Source organism: Rhinoraja longicauda, chromosome 37, assembly GCF_053455715.1.
Source record: "Rhinoraja longicauda isolate Sanriku21f chromosome 37, sRhiLon1.1, whole genome shotgun sequence".
NCBI lineage: Eukaryota > Metazoa > Chordata > Chondrichthyes > Rajiformes > Arhynchobatidae > Rhinoraja > Rhinoraja longicauda.
Genome location: NC_135989.1, coordinates 14,171,449 through 14,187,547, shown reverse-complemented (window position 1 = coordinate 14,187,547; position 16,099 = coordinate 14,171,449). Strand labels below are relative to the sequence as shown.

Genomic DNA, 16,099 nt, shown 5'->3' with positions numbered 1-16,099 from the left:
CTTAAAATGAACAATTTTTAATAGTTGTGAAAAAGCATGAAAATCGATTTTCGTGATGAGTAGTAGTAGTAGTAGTACTTTGGCAAAAATACTGTGGTACAATTATTTCAATTAGTGTGGTATCACAGAAAAATGGTAATGGCTAGTGATTTTGTAGTTCCTGGTGGGGAGATGTCTTATGTCATAAGAGGGAGAAAGGTACTTCTCACAAAGTGGCTGCTGGCTGGAAGGCTGCCTCTGTTTGACTGTGCATCTGCAAATTGTGCAGTGAATCTTGGGGGTCAAGATTTAGTAACAAGTAGAAATAACTGCAAAAGCGGTGAGGTTTTCATGGCTTTTGATCACACCACAAACCCTACTCCACTTCACCCGAATGTTGTCTCATCTAAAATTTACTTTGAGACAATTTGACAAATATTGGTATCTTTGCTGCATTTATCATTGTAGAAACTGCAAGTAAATGCTTTGCACTTTGATCTGAATAGTTCAATTATGTTCCTGCTCAACCTCCATGCCATTGCAACTAAATGCCATTGAGCACTGGAATTCAGAACATTTCATCGCCCCACTATTTAACTTGGATGTGAGGTCTGCAATATCTTCACTGACAGGTGTAATATTTTCCCTAAAACTAAATGACAATGGTCGCGTGCAGATATCTTACTTTGAGAAACATTTTGAAGGATATACATTATCTGTTGATCGATGATACATTTATGTGATGAATTAATCCAGAATGCATAACTTATGTCCTGTAATTTGCCCATGGATACCTTCATGGCAGAGCCTGGCTCTGTTTGCAACTGATGGGTGCTTGACGAGGAAAAGTGAGAGAATTTCATTTCAGTAGCCATTTATTGTTTTCTCACTATGTCCCTAACTAGGAATGCTGAAGACTTTTGTATTGTTGCTGCTGCTGGCTAAACTGAAGTTCCTCGTCATTTATTTTTATGGCATAAACCTGAACTTATGGAGTCATTGATGAAGAGTAAAAGAGGTCTATGAGCATTTTTGGATGCAAATTGTCTCTTTGTATTGCCTGTCTTGTTGCTTATTAAATTCCTTTTAGTGTTGAGCTGATGTGGGATATCCAGACAAGAATGAAAGTTTGGAGCATCATCTTCGAATTCAGCAATATTTTAGTCTATTGATTAACATGTGCTGTTAATACAGCTGATTGTTTCTTATCAACTCAAAAAAAGTTGATTGACTGTGTTTCCTGAAGCTCCTTGTCCAATGCCTGTGTCTAATTGGAGCGTTATGCCAATGTGCTGCAATAAATAGCTTTTAATGTTCTTAAATGAGATATGGGATATGATTGGCAAATAGACATGAATGCTGAATTCATTTTGTTCCTTGGATTTCCCACAACCCCATTTATCCGATCTGAAAATACAATATATCACTTTCTCCTCCCTTTCTTCCCCATCCCCCTTACTGTCACCATGTCTGCTCCAGCATGTACAGTGCCCTCTGTAATGTTTGGGACAAAGACCCATCATTTACTTATTTGCCTCTGTACACAATTTGAGATTTGTAATAAGAAAAAAAATCACATGTGGTATAAAGTGCACATTGCCAGATTTTGATAAAGGCCATTTTTATACATTTTGGTTTCACCATGTAGAAATTACAGCAGTGGACCTGAGGTCAAACTTATCTGTCTCCCATGCCACCGTAAGTCTTTATGCTCTAGCTATAGAATCTTCTACCCTGGGGGAAAAAGACTGTTCACTTTATTCATGTCCTGCATGATTTTGTATTCAACAAGGACAATAGACAATAGGTGCAGGAGTAGGCCATTCAGCCCTTCGAGCCAGCACCGCCATTCAATGTGATCATGGCTGATCATTCTCAATCAGTACCCCGTTCCTGCCTTCTCCCCATACCCCCTGACTCCGCTATCCTTAAGAGCTCTATCCAGCTCTCCCTTGAATGCATTCAGAGAATTGGCCTCCACTTCCTTCTGAGGCAGAGAATTCCACAGATTTACAACTCTCTGACTGAAAAAGGTTTTTCCTCATCTCTGTTCTAAATGGCCTACCCCTTATTCTTAAACTGTGGCCCCTTGTTCTGGACTCCCCCAACATTGGGAACAAGTTTCCTGCCTCTAATGTGTCCAATCCCCTAATTATCTTATGTTTCAATAAGACCTCCCCTCATCCTTCTAAATTCCAATGTATACAAGCCCAATCGCTCCAGCCTTTCAACATACGACAGTCCCGCCATTCCGGGAATTAACCTAGTGAACCTACGCTGCACGCCCTCCATAGCAAGAATATCCTTCCTCAAATTTGGAGACCAAAACTGCACACAGTACTCCAGGTGCGGTCTCACCAGGGCCCGGTACAACTGTAGAAGGACCTCTTTGCTCCTATACTCAACTCCTCTTGTTACGAAGGCCAACATTCCATTGGCTTTCTTCACTGCCTGCTGTACCTGCATGCTTCCTTTCATTAACTGATGCACTAGGACACCCAGATCTCGTTGAACTCCCCCTCCTCCTAACTTGACACCATTCAGATAATAATCTGCCTTTCTATTCTTACTTCCAAAGTGAATAACCTCACACTTATCTACATTAAACTGCATCTGCCATGTATCCGCCCACTCACACAACCTGTCCAAGTCACCCTGCAGCCTTATTGCATCTTCCTCACAATTCACACTACCCCCCAACTTAGTATCATCTGCAAATTTGCTAATGGTACTTTTAATCCCTTCGTCTAAGTCATTAATGTATATCGTAAATAGCTGGGGTCCCAGCACCGAACCTTGCGGTACCCTACTGGTCACTGCCTGCCATTCCGAAAGGGACCCATTTATCCCCACTCTTTGCTTTCTGTCTGTCAACCAATTTTCTATCCATGTCAGTACCCTACCCCCAATACCATGTGCCCTAATTTTGCCCACTAATCTCCTATGTGGGACCTTGTCGAAGGCTTTCTGAAAGTCGAGGTACACCACATCCACTGACTCCCCCCTGTCAATTTTCCTAGTTACATCCTCAAAAAATTCCAGTAGATTTGTCAAGCATGATTTCCCCTTCGTAAATCCATGCTGACTCGGAATAATCCTGTTACTGCTATCCAAATGCTCAGCAATTTCGTCTTTTATAATTGACTCCAGCATCTTCCCCACCACTGATGTCAGACTAACTGGTCTATAATTACCCGTTTTCTCTCTCCCTCCTTTCTTAAAAAGTGGGATAACATTTGCTATCCTCCAATCCACAGGAACTAATCCTGAATCTATAGAACATTGAAAAATGATCTCCAATGCTTCCACTATTTCTAGAGCCACCTCCTTAAGTACCTTGGGATGCAGACCATCAGGCCCTGGGGATTTAACAGCCTTCAGTCCCATCAGTCTACCCAAAACCATTTCCTGCCTAATGTGGATTTCCTTCAGTTCCTCCATCACCCTAGGTTCTCCGGCCCCTAGAACATTTGGGAGATTGTGTGTATCTTCCTCAGTGAAGACAGATCCAAAGTAACGGTTTAACTCGTCTGCCATTTCTTTGTTCCCCATAATAAATTCCCCTGCTTCTGTCTTCAAGGGACCCACATTTGCCTTGACTATTTTTTTCCTCTTCACGTTCCAGCCTCCCCATAGCATTCATTGACCGTAAATGTTAATGCTGTTCCACATCTGTTGTGTGACGTGCTAAATGTGTCCAGCATTTTATGTCTGATTTTCAGCACAAGCAGTAGATGTCTTACACGGAGACATGACCTCATGTCATCTAATGTTAATCTGTAACAACCTACGGGACTGTGAGAAGTAAAGATTTTGGATGACTTAAACAACTATGTGATGAGAATCAAGGAACGCATCATTGGTAACTCCATAGAGGGAGAATGGCATTGGGGTGGAATTGTTGCCTTGGTCCTACTTTATTGATTTTTGTTGACATCTTCCACATTACTGGTACAAAGTGCACCCACATTTTCTTTTTGTCTTGAGCTCTGGAGGTTGTATAGAGCTTAGCTTTAACAAATGCGCTCCTTGCTGGCTTCTGTCTATGGGAGTGAAACCATTTGACAGTAAGCATATGGGGAGTTAAGCATGTGAATCTGCCTTGCAGGCAGCTGTGACAGCTGTAGGTACTTCTGCACTTTGTCGTTCAATAAAAACGTGGTCTTATTAGTTAATGGGAGAATTAAGTTAAAATTTAAAAGTCAAGTAGGTGGACTATTCCTGATAACACAGGATTATGTGTCAAGTAGTGAAGTTGTTTTTCTTCCCAAATAAAAAGATCATATTCCCCTTGGAGACGTGATTGGATTGGAATAAGTAGGAACATGGGTCCACTTTAATTCTTGTGAAGTCTTGTTCAACTGGTTAAAACAATCTAGAGTGTGAGGTGGGATATCAAATCAGCATTATTGTTGGTGCTAGTGCATTTGTCATGGAGAACTGAGCCGTTTGAAAAGCAGAAAAAAAGCAGATGCTGGGATAAAGCCATGAAACATTGAAAATTCTCAACAGATCAGCCAACTGCACTGGAGAGAGAAAGGGTAATATTTTGGGATTGCGACCCTTCTCCAAAATAGGGAAAGTTAAATCAAATGCATTTGAGAAGATAGAGAGAACATAGAACATAGAACATAGATGGCTAAGTAACGAATGCCACAAAGTTGAGAGAGGATGGGTGAAATTATGTGGGAAAGGGATTCATAATGTAGGTACTGCTAATCTGAAATGTCAGCAAATACTGATAATAGGTGGCACTTACTGGGGAGAGAGAAATATTAAACTTGCCATTTCTTCAGAACTCTCTAGATCTGCAGATTAAGAGCACAGGCAATAGAAATCGTGGGGTCATCCTGTCGTACTGAATGGACATGTTACACAAAATGGTCTCCCAGTCTTTTTTCCCAGTGCTGTGAAGACCACATCATCCACGTTAGAAGAAGGACTGGTAATATCTTCACCTGGTCCGGATTTGGGCTCTTGTGTGTTGGGAGCAGGCAAAATGAGGCATTGCAATTTCCACTGCATGGAAAAATTCTGTGAGAATGTGAGTGTGTATTGGAGTGTGGAGTAAAGTCCATTTGGAATACTGGAAAAGGATGATGTATCTGATGTTGGAAGTGTGTTTATTTGTTCTATGCAATGGGCCAATACATTTTTTACTGCAGTTTTACAGGTATATTTGACACGACAATAAAATAAGCAATAAATTATTAGTTATTTTAAATTATGGTACTTAGAGCAACCATAGTAGAGCAAAGTAGTGGCTTGGTCCTGAGGCAGGAATGTGTGAGATGGTTCAAGACCCTGGTGGTTATTTGGAGGCAGTTGTTCTTGAACTTGGAGGTAATCGCTCTGACTCCTGTACCACATTTCCAATGGTAGCAGCGAGAAGAGAGTGTTGTGGTGTCTTTAAATTTACACTTACTGTAGATCCTTTTGATGATGGGGAGGTAGTACCTGTACGATTTAAATGCAGGCCACAATGCAACCAGCCAGTCTCTTCTCCACTTTACACTTTTTAAAGTATTTGTTAGAATGCTCTGTGGATGAGAATAGTTGGCAAAATCTGTGGTGTTTAATGCAGCTGCTGCATACCAGTGATGGGTGTGAATTAATATTTGGGGTGCCTGAAGGGTTGACCACAAAGCAGGCTACTTGTATTATTTGTATGGTATTGAGCTGCTTCTGTTGAAGCTGCACATCCAGACAAGTGGAGTTCACTCCATGTTCCTGACTTGCCTTATTGGAAAACTCTGGGGTGTCAGGGGTGAGCCATTTGTTGCAGGATAACTATCTGATGACAGGTTGAATATCTGATGATGGCAATGGTAATGACGATTAAGTTTCCAGACTCGTGCATTGAAGGTAGTCATTGCCTGGCCCTTCCTTTGAACAGCCAGTTAATAACATATGTTGAGTAAACTCGCAGAAACGTCTCATTTTTATACACATTTTGAATATTGAGGCTTTAGTTTGTTCCTTAAATTTTTGGCAAATGTCTCATTGCGAGCATTTATTTGATTAATATATCTATTTGGTCCAGAATTAGGCGATGTTCGTAGTGAGTGAATGTTAATAAAATCTTAAGATTTTCTTCATTCCCAAAATTGCCATTGTCTGGCACTGGTTGCTTTGCAGCTGACCCTGCAGAGATAATATGTTAATATTTTTCTTACTGACCTTAGATTGTTCGTCCTTGAGTGACCCATCAATGATAAACATGGATGATAACAAGCTTGACTTGAATGTTTTGGATGTACACTTATCCCCGTTAACCATCATTATCACTAGCATTGTGTTGCAGAGTCACTTGAGTCTCCTAAGATTAAGACATGGAATGGTTCTCTTGATGGATACGCATAGTAAAACTCAATGCATAAGTTACCAAAGGCCAGTGCCGTGGCATTGTTGATAGAACTGCTGCCTCAGCGCTAGAGTCCCAGGTTTGGTCCTGCCCTTGGGTGCTGCCTCATTTGATGTTGTTGCTTCTCCCTTTTACCGCATGGATTTTCCCCAGGTGCTCTAATTCCTCCTCCATCACAAAGAAGTGTGGATTAATCAGCCTTTGTAAAATTGACCTTAATGTGTACAAATGGATGAGAAAATGGGATACAGTAGAGCTAGTGTGAATGGGCCTTAGGACCTATTCCCATGTTCTGTCTTTAATCTAAAAACTAAAGTTATATGAGAACTGTAGGCTGATTATCCTTGGCTTTAGTTGCAAGTCATTTGTTGTAGGTCTTGATCTAGATTTAGTCACAGAAATGTGGGAAGATTGAAGGAATTTTCCAGGCTAAGCATCTGTAGGTTTTCTCATTCTCGCCATATGGACATTTGCTCTACTGAAATAAGGACAGAACATGACAAGTCTTCAACAGCTCAAATATAGAAAATGTCCACTGTGAGTTTGACCAGATTGAGGTACAATATAAAACTATCAGCCAAGAAGCCATGATCTAACTTCCAAAATAAAATTTGAAGATCTGAAGATGTTTTGAATGCAGCTTAGACATCACCCATTAACTGATTGCTTGGTTGAATGGCTGTGTATTGAATAAATGAGATAGAACGAAGGAGTTTAACAGAAACTAGTGCATAAATACTAGCAGATGGGGAGATTCGTTTTAAGGCCATGTACTCGTTGAAGCTATTATCTCAATGTTTTTTTTGTTTTCACAGCTTCCTTCACAGCAAATTTCTATCTTGTCTGTGTGATTGCGGTGAGAAATAAAGCAGAAAACGTGCATATACGATGGGTTGATTAGTTTGTCTGAAATTGACCAAACCTCTATCCAAATCGGTTCAAGGCCGGTAACTTGGAACCCTTTCTATTCTGTTATCTTGAAGGAGGTGAAAGACTTTGGAATGTCAGCCCTGTCAGCAGTGCTATCCTTAAAAATCTATTTTTATTGCCTGGGTGTTGAGGCTTGTTCAGTTGTAGTCCTTGTTGACTTTTGATGCCGCAGATACAAAGCTTCGTAGGACATTTGGTCAAGTTTGGTACCATTGGTGTTGGGGCTGTCTAGATTGTAGATCATGTCTGGTAAATGGATATTTGGCTTAGTCGAGGTGAGATTTTAGCTGTGTTAGTAATACATAAAATATTGTGTAACAGGCATTGAATGCCATCTAGTGCAAGCAACTATTATATTTTGTGCGATGCTGCAGTGTGAATGTTCAATCCCGAGATGTGTCATCACTTAAGCAGATGTTGCACATTCATTTTTAGCTGTTGCTATGGATCTGGGAAGTGAAGAGGAAAGGAAGGGGGTATGGGGAGAAGGCAGGAACGGGGTACTGATTGAGAATGATCAGCCATGATCACATTGAATGGCGGTGCTGGGCCGAATGGCCTCCTCCTGCACCTATTGTCTATTGAAAACATTTTCTCTGCTTCAATTCTGCTGGCAGAAACTGATACATGATGCATCTTTTGTGCCAGCAGCAGGTTTGGGAAGTGATAGGAAGTACTTATCTTCACCGTTGCCTTTACATTCAATTCCTGTTGCATTATTTGAGTGCAATCCCAGCTTGAAAACACTGTCGGTGTGAACTGATCATGTTTGTTTAGTACGTGCTTTATCACTTTATCACTTATCTGTGGAAAAGTTGCTATTTGCTCATGGGTAGCCCTCGTTAACTTTTTAATATTCACGACTTAAAGTGAGAAGAAGTTGCTTTGAAACGTACCTGGTTATGTTTAGCATCTCAACATATTAAGGGCTGATGTTTTTGAAGCTTCCTCTTATGGTTGCCATGTAAATGATATACCTAAGGGAATAATTAAGGACTCAGGAAAGGTGAATTTAATTAGGGTTTCTTTGTTTGATTTTAGCGCAGTACACATTTGCAACATCTCAACCCATTTTTTTCTGAAGTTTTTTTTTTGTGATTATGTGATCAGAGTTTCTTGTCCTAGTTGGAAAGGGTGAGGTTAAGGTTCCTGCAGGTGGCAGGTTTTATCCATGTGGTTTAAAGCAGAACTGCCTGACTGGAGAACACTGCGCCTCACTTCCAAGTGTTTTGAGCTTCCAGCAAATGGTACTTTTCCCTGAATGACTGACTGTGACTTTTAATGAATCTGCAGATAGCTGCTAAAATTGGAGGTGACACTGCCACAACGGTAAACCACAGCACACCAGAATTTGGATTTGTTGGTCAAAAGAGACAACTGGAAGATGGAGGTAAGACTTTCTCTTGACACTGACATCTCCAAACTATGATAGTTTTCTAGCTACACAGTGTTGCAGCTCACGTTGTTTATTTCTGTAATACCTCAGTAGAGAAGAACTCACACAGGGAATCAGTAGGGCCAAAAGGGGCCATAACATACCATTGACATGTAGTGTTAAGGAAATCCAGTTTAATAAATGGGTTTGTTAGGGAGAGGGTAGGATCACTAAGGACAGAGAAGGACATTTATGCCAGGAACCAGAAGAAGTAAGCAAGGTACAAAAGTACTTTGCATTAGTATTCATCAAGAAGTTGCAGTGCGATCAATGTGGGGTATGCTATTATGCCAGGGGATTTTGTGATTTAATGTAATGGTATTGGGTCTCGTGAAGAGCCTGAAGGTGGGTAAGTCTCCAAGTCCTGATGAGATCCATCTTGGGTTATTGAGAGGCATGGGAAGATTAAGGCTTTGACAAAGATCTTGTCCTTGTGTTTAAGAAGGGTGATAGGGATAATCCAGGAAATTGGGTGCCAGAAAACCTTGCATCATTTGTAGGGAACTTATTGGAGGAGGATATTTGCAGAAAGGATTTAACACACATTTGGAAAAGCATGGGCTGATTAGGGATAGTCAGCATGGCTTTGTTACTTCACTACTAATTTCCATCCTGCACTAAAATTCACTTGGACCATCTCTGACGTCACCCTACCATTTCTTGATATATCCGTCTCCATCACAGAAGATAGATTATCGAATGACATCTATTATAAACCTCCTGACTCCCACAGCTATCTAGACTACACTTCTTCCCACCCTGCCTCCTACAAAGACTATCCCCATCTCCCAATTCCTCTGTCTATGCCGCATCAGCGCCCAAGATGAGGTGTTCCATACCAGGACATCTGAGATGTCCTCATTCTTTAGGGAAGGGGGTTTCCCTTTTCCATCATAGATGAGGCCCATACTGTGGTTGCCTTGATATCCCGCAGCTCTGCTCTTGCTCCCCCTCCCCTGAGTCGCAACAGGGACAGAGACCCCTTAGTCCCTAACTTTCACCTCATCAGCTGTCACATGCAGCACATAATCCTCGTAACATCTCTAACAGGATCCCACCATTAGCCACATCTTCCCATCTCCACCCCTTTCCGCGGAGACCGTTCCTTCCGCAACTCCCTGGTTAACTCATCCCTTCCCACCCAACCACTCCCTCCCCAGGAACCTTCCCCTGCAACTGCAGGAGCTGAAACACCTGCCCCTATACCTCCTCCTTCGACTCCATCCAAGGACGCCAGCAATCTTTTCAGGTGAGACAGAGGTTCAGCTACACCTCTTCCAAACTCATCTACTGTATCCACTATTGGTCCTTGGTATGGACCAAGCGCAGGCTCGGTGATAGTTTTGCTGAACACCTCCACACAGTGCCTAAACCTACCTGACTTGCCGGTTGCTAAACACCAACTCCCCCTCCCATTCCCACATCGACCTTTCTGTCCTGGGCCTCTATTGTCAGAGTAAGTCCCAACGCAAATTGGAGGAACAGCACCTCATATTTTGCTTGGGCAGCTTACACCCCAGCGGCATGAATATTGACCTCTAACCCATGCTTTCCCTTTCTCTCCATCCCTCCCCCTTCTCAGTTCTATGGCCAGTCTGACAATGTAATGTCCTAGATTACATTTTATCTCCGTTTGCTTTGTTGTGACCTTCTTCTAGCGAACAATGATCTTTCCTACATTTTCCTTGATCCTCATCTCTTTTATTGTCTCGTTTTCACTCATTTTACCTTTCCTTATCTCTGTCTCTCTCTCTCTCCCCTGACTCTGTCTGAAGAAGGGTCTCTGCACAAAACGTCGCCCATTCCTTCTATTCAGAGAGGCTGCCTGTCCCGCTGAGTTACTCCAGAACTTTTTGTTTATCTTTGGCTTTGAGGCAGGTCATGTCTTCCATATAATAATTTTTTTGAGGGTGGGGTAGTGGATGTTCTCTCATGGACGTTAAAAGATATTTGATATGGTTCTTATACTAGCTGTTCAGTAAGGTGATGATGCATGGAATCCATGGTTATTTGCTCAATTGTATTCAAAATTGGCCTGGCCATAGAATTATGGCCATAGGGTTAGGGCAGTGGGTTATGTCGCTACCTTGAGTTCTGTGATCAGCGGTGTTATGCAGGGATCAGTGCTGGGGTGTCTTTGTGGTATATGTAAATAAGTTGGACAAAAATGATTGTGTGCTAATTAGTACACTTATAGACAACATTCGTATGGTTGTAGTGTAGACGATTGTTGGCATTCAACATTTGAGACCCATTGATCTATGGAGGTTCTTGGGTGAAGTCCAAAGGTCCCAAGTCATTAGGGTGACATGGAAATGATATGACACGCCTGGTTTCATCAGTTGTGGCATTGAATATAAAAGTCAAGTAGTCACGCCGTAGTTGAATAAAACTTTGTTTCGGTAACGTTTGGCATATTATGTTCAGTTCTAGTCGTTGTATTGCAGAAAGGATGTGGAGGCTTTGGAGAATGTGCACGAGACTTACAAGAACGTTGCTGGGATTAGAAAAGTTAGTAAGAAGCAAGGAGAGGTTGGACTTTTTTTCTTCTTTTCTGGAGCATCGAGGCTTATGGGTGACCTTAAGAGGCTTATAATATTGAGAGGCATAGATAAAGTAAAAGGGAGTAATAGAAGGGGTGCTTAGGGTGAAGGAAAGAACTGCAGATGCTTGTTTAAATCGAAGATAGACATAAAATGCTGGAATAATTCAGCGGGACAGGCAGCATCTCTGGAGAGAAGGAATGGGTGAAGTTTCAAGTCAGAAGATGGGTCTTGCCCCGAAACATCACCCATTCCGTCTCTCTAGATGCTGCCTGTCCCGCTGAGTTACTCCAGCGTTTTGTGCTTAGGGTGAAGGTGAGAGGGAGAAACTTTGGGGGAGATGTACGGGGCAGACTTTGTTTTGCACAGTAATACGTGCTTAGAACGTGCTGTTGGGTGGCTGGTGGAAGCATACAAGATAGTAACCTTTAACAGGCATTTACATAGGCAGGAAATTGTGGCATATGAATCATATGTAGGCAGATGGGAGCTCCTTCCAAGATCTCCCTCTAGCTTCCTGTCTCCACCTATATCCTTCTTTTGTCCCGCCCCCCTGACGTCAGTCTGAAGAAGGGTCTCGACCCGAAACGTCACCCATTCCTTCTCTCCTGAGATGCTGCCTGACCTGCTGAGTTACTCCAGCATTTTGTGAATAAATACCTTCGATTTGTACCAGCATCTGCAGTTATTTTCTTAGACTTAACATCATGGTCAGCGCACACAATGTGAGCCGAAGGGCCTGTTCCTGTGCGGTACTGTTCAATGTACTGCAGTTGTCATTTGACCTGTTCTGAATGCCATGCGCATTAGTTTGGTTGATACATTCATGGGGATGTAAAGGGGTAGTGAATGGTTTGGGGGTGGATCATAATGCTTAACACTAGTGTAAAATAATAGCAATGCAGTGGTGCTGGCTGCAGCTGTTATGACGGATGGAGTAGGTCACAAAGTATAGCCCAGGAGAATTGAGCTTTGTTGAGGATTTTTGCTGTTCGCCTCATTTGTGCTCACGGGATTATGGGAACAATATTCTTGGACCAAAGGGGAATTTGGAGGTGACTAAGCAAGTTTGTTACCAAGTTCAGTCAGTGGAATGGTTAAAATGGCAGGGGTTGACCAAGCCAATAGTACTTTTCCCACTTAAATGACGTGTTCAGTAGCCAAAGCACAAGCTAAAATTAGCACGCTTAGATCAAGAGTAGAGTTGTTTTGCAATCAACAGTGGGGGCATAAATCTCTCGGGAAGGGACATTGAAGCAGGTGGTTTAAATGTGTTCAGAATACAATTGAATTCAGTCTAGAAAAGCAGGAGATGGCGGAGATGATATTTGAAAAGAGAGGCATATGGACTCGCGGTCTTGCCCCATGGCTGAAAAATCTTGTATCAAAGCCAGATTTTAAGCGTTGTAACTTTTACTCCATCATAAATGATAAGATTTGGTGAGTTTTTAGCCGTTCTTGCTGGGCTGTACATATGTTCTAGATGTTGCTACAGCCTTCTGTCGTGCAATTCAGAATGAGGAGACCTGGCTTTTTAAATATTTAATCTTGTCCTAAATAATATTGCAGGTAAGGGGTGTTCCTTGAGCAGAACTCAGCTTTTGTGTTGTTTTTATACGTGTAAGATGGAAGAGAAAGGGATTAGGTTTGAATACCCGTCTTGCCTTGGAAGAACCTTTATTTCCATGCCAGTTTGTAATGCAATCTGCTTCTTTCTAGATCGGAATAATAAATGCAAACAATTTTCAATGTATAATATTTTAGTCCTAAAGCCAGTGCCTAAAAGATCAGGATAAAGAATTTATTTAAATCCACACAGTATAAGAAAACTGCATTGTCATTTGCATGCAAAGCGCCACTGACTGGGGCAGTTTGCTGGGTAGTTGGAAGCCTGGACATCACATTGAATTTGTTTCTATTGCGGCTCTATAAGGAATGAACAGCAGAGCTGAGGGTAATGGGCAGACTTGATGTGCGGAAAGCTGTGGCAATATTTCAGTATGGTGGTATACCTGTAGCTTGATGTCTGTAGGCTGCACGATTTAGACCAGGTAGTGAATCTGTTTCAGAAGTGACAACTGAACTGATGAGGCCATTTCCTATAGTTGAAAGAGACGGCAGATGCTGGAAACTTTAGCAAAAAAACGAATTGCTAAAGAAACTCGGTGGATCGGGCAGCACCCATGGAAGGAGATGAATAAACATTTCAGTTTAGGGACGTTGTCTATTCAGTCTTCCACGGAAGCTGAGTTCCTCGAGCAGTCTGTTTTTCTTTGGCTATTTCCCATTAAAGGTCAGGATCGGATGCATTAGTACCATCAATTGCAGTGGCAATGCAAGGTGCATTTATCATTTAAGAATATTTTACAAATAAATAGAATGTGAAGTAATGTGATTTAGCCAGGTAGAATTGCTTTGCCAAAAGTTATTAAATCTTGTCGTCCGAATTTAATACATTTTACAAGGGGGTTTTGCCATATTTTTTATTCTGGTGCAGTGACCTGTGAAGAACTTTATTTATTCTTTCCTTTCATCATCTTGTTTGGATGCTGCAGACAACTAGTTTTACTTTCAATGGACAAGAATTTTTGAGCAATACAATGCAGAAATATTCTCCAAATTTAAACCAAATGTATAAACACCCTATGTTTCCACTGTTTTCAATTCTCTTATGTTTTTTTAACTTTTGAAAAGATAGATATACTTGGCATGTATGTTTTCCATCACAACATCTACATGCATAATTCTCCTTCAGAAATCGGTCTCATTTGTTGCCCACAAAATCTAGTCTTGATTTTTGGTCACTCGTTGCTCTGTGTTTTGTTAAATTGCCGTCATTACATCATATATTTTTCTTGCCACCTGCCTACATAGTAGCTGGCATCAGAAGTTAGCTTTCTGATGCATCTTGCAGCTCCATTCTTGCTGTGCATATGGTCATCTGACTCCACTGCACCATGAGAAACGGTTTATGTTGGAAAGCTTGTATGTGCAGTTTGTTTCCTGAATCTGATGACATCTTTGCATTTCACGCATTTGCATCAACAGCCAATGTCAGAAAACCTTTAAAAAATATTATTTCATAATTTTGCCATTTCTTAAGCCAATTATCATTGCTTTAAAAAATCCTTATTTCTCTGATAACATTAACCTAAATGTTATCAGTTGTATGATTGACCATCTTTCCCTTATCAGCTAAGAATCTATCGGTGACCTAATCTCTGTATAATTCCAGATTGAAGGATCTTTCAACATGATCAGCTCTAATATAGCAAAAATGCAGCATCTGTGCCTTAATGCTGTCAGATTGTATGTTAACAAAAGTAGTGCTCATTTCTCTTATCACCCATGCAATGCTGCCAGTTTTGCTGTTTGTATATTCTTGACCATGAAGGTCCTCCCTGGGTTAACTCGGGGTTCTGTACCTGTACTCAGAGGATGACTGCAGAAATGGACTCCACCACAAGAATACATAGTCTGGAGAAGCATTTTAAGTCTTGTTTTCCTTTTCTTAATCAGTAAAGAGAAGTTCACAAATTTAGCCACCGTGTACCTTGGGCTAATAGTATTCTTTTAAAATATTTTGCTACAGACATAATTTTAAATGCTGTTGATAGTTTCAAAAGGGGTACTGCTGCTGCCTTGGGAAGTGTGTCGTGAGATAGGACTTGCAAAATGGACATCAATGTATGAACTAAAATGTATTGGGTTCGATGTGGCAAAATTTTAGCTAGTGTCAAGAATGGTCATCTGCACCCCCACAGCAGCCGCCAAATCTACCCTGCCAGACTCACAGATGCTTTTTGAATGTGTGGGTTGTACACGCGTTGGGACTGGGAGTACATATAACACATTCAAATTAAGAGCATTGATCAAAAGATCACTTTAAAGACGACTCCTTCATGGCTTCATAATGGGTGAACTGACTCAGTCACAAAATGTTATTAATGAGGCAGTACAACTGGATCATTGCTCTAAAAGTTTTAACACCAAATGGCATAAAACGACCCTGTTTTCATTTAAGTCAATTATAAATTGATATGAATAATACTGTGGTAGGTGAGCAAGTGCAATGATGACTACCAGTCTGCAGTTTGAATGACCTAGATATTGATTTTAACAAATGAGCTGAGAACAAAATGTTGAATGACGGCCTATGTTGTGAGATCTGTAGTTCTGCACTCCTGTAACTGCAAGGTGTGGGTGGGGAATAGGATTAAGAATGCATGCATGCATGGATGACATAGAATGTTAACATAAGTGTTTTTGACACACTGTGTACAACAGATTAAATTATTTACTACTTTATTTTACAGATCAGCCGGATAGCAAAAAAATGGCAGCGCAAAGCGATCGTAAGTAAAATCTACTGAATTTGTTGGTTGGCAAAAAGTTCAGTGTCATTACAAGGAATTAAGATAAATGAGTTAATTGAAATCTTCCAGTTTACGTAATGGAGGCAACTGGTTTGTAAAAATGAGGTGTAAGAATAGTTCTAAATCTAAGGATGTCAGCAGAGGACATTTTAAACAGGCAGATTTCAGCTGATCATAAGACAGATGCTGCCCTTTGACCCAACTCGCCCCAGCCAATTGAAATGCCTATTTACCCCCATTTGTCTGTGTAGGGTCCATATCCCTCTAACCGTTCCCATTTATGTTCCAAGCCAAAGTCTTTTAAATACTGTAATTGTCCCCACCTCTCCCACTTCCTCTGGCAACTCGTTCCATTTAACAAATACCCTCTGTGTGAGTCAATTGTCCCTCAGATTCCCTTTAAACTTTTCCCCTCTCTTAAACCTATGTATTCTGTAAATGTTGTTATAGCTCTCTGCACACGAGCTCAAGG

General features: G+C 41.2%; 1 protein-coding gene across 2 annotated transcripts in view; it reads left to right on the top strand.

Annotated features, from left to right (window-relative positions):
• LOC144610738 (far upstream element-binding protein 2-like) overlaps positions 1–16,099 on the top strand; it is a 48,327-nt gene that overhangs the window by 3,522 nt on the left and 28,706 nt on the right. For both annotated transcript variants that reach the window (XM_078429676.1, XM_078429675.1), the window contains exons 2-3: positions 8,567–8,663; positions 15,568–15,606. In XM_078429676.1, the coding sequence (XP_078285802.1) occupies positions 8,567–8,663; positions 15,568–15,606 (136 nt within the window). The remainder of the gene's footprint in view (positions 1–8,566; positions 8,664–15,567; positions 15,607–16,099) is intronic.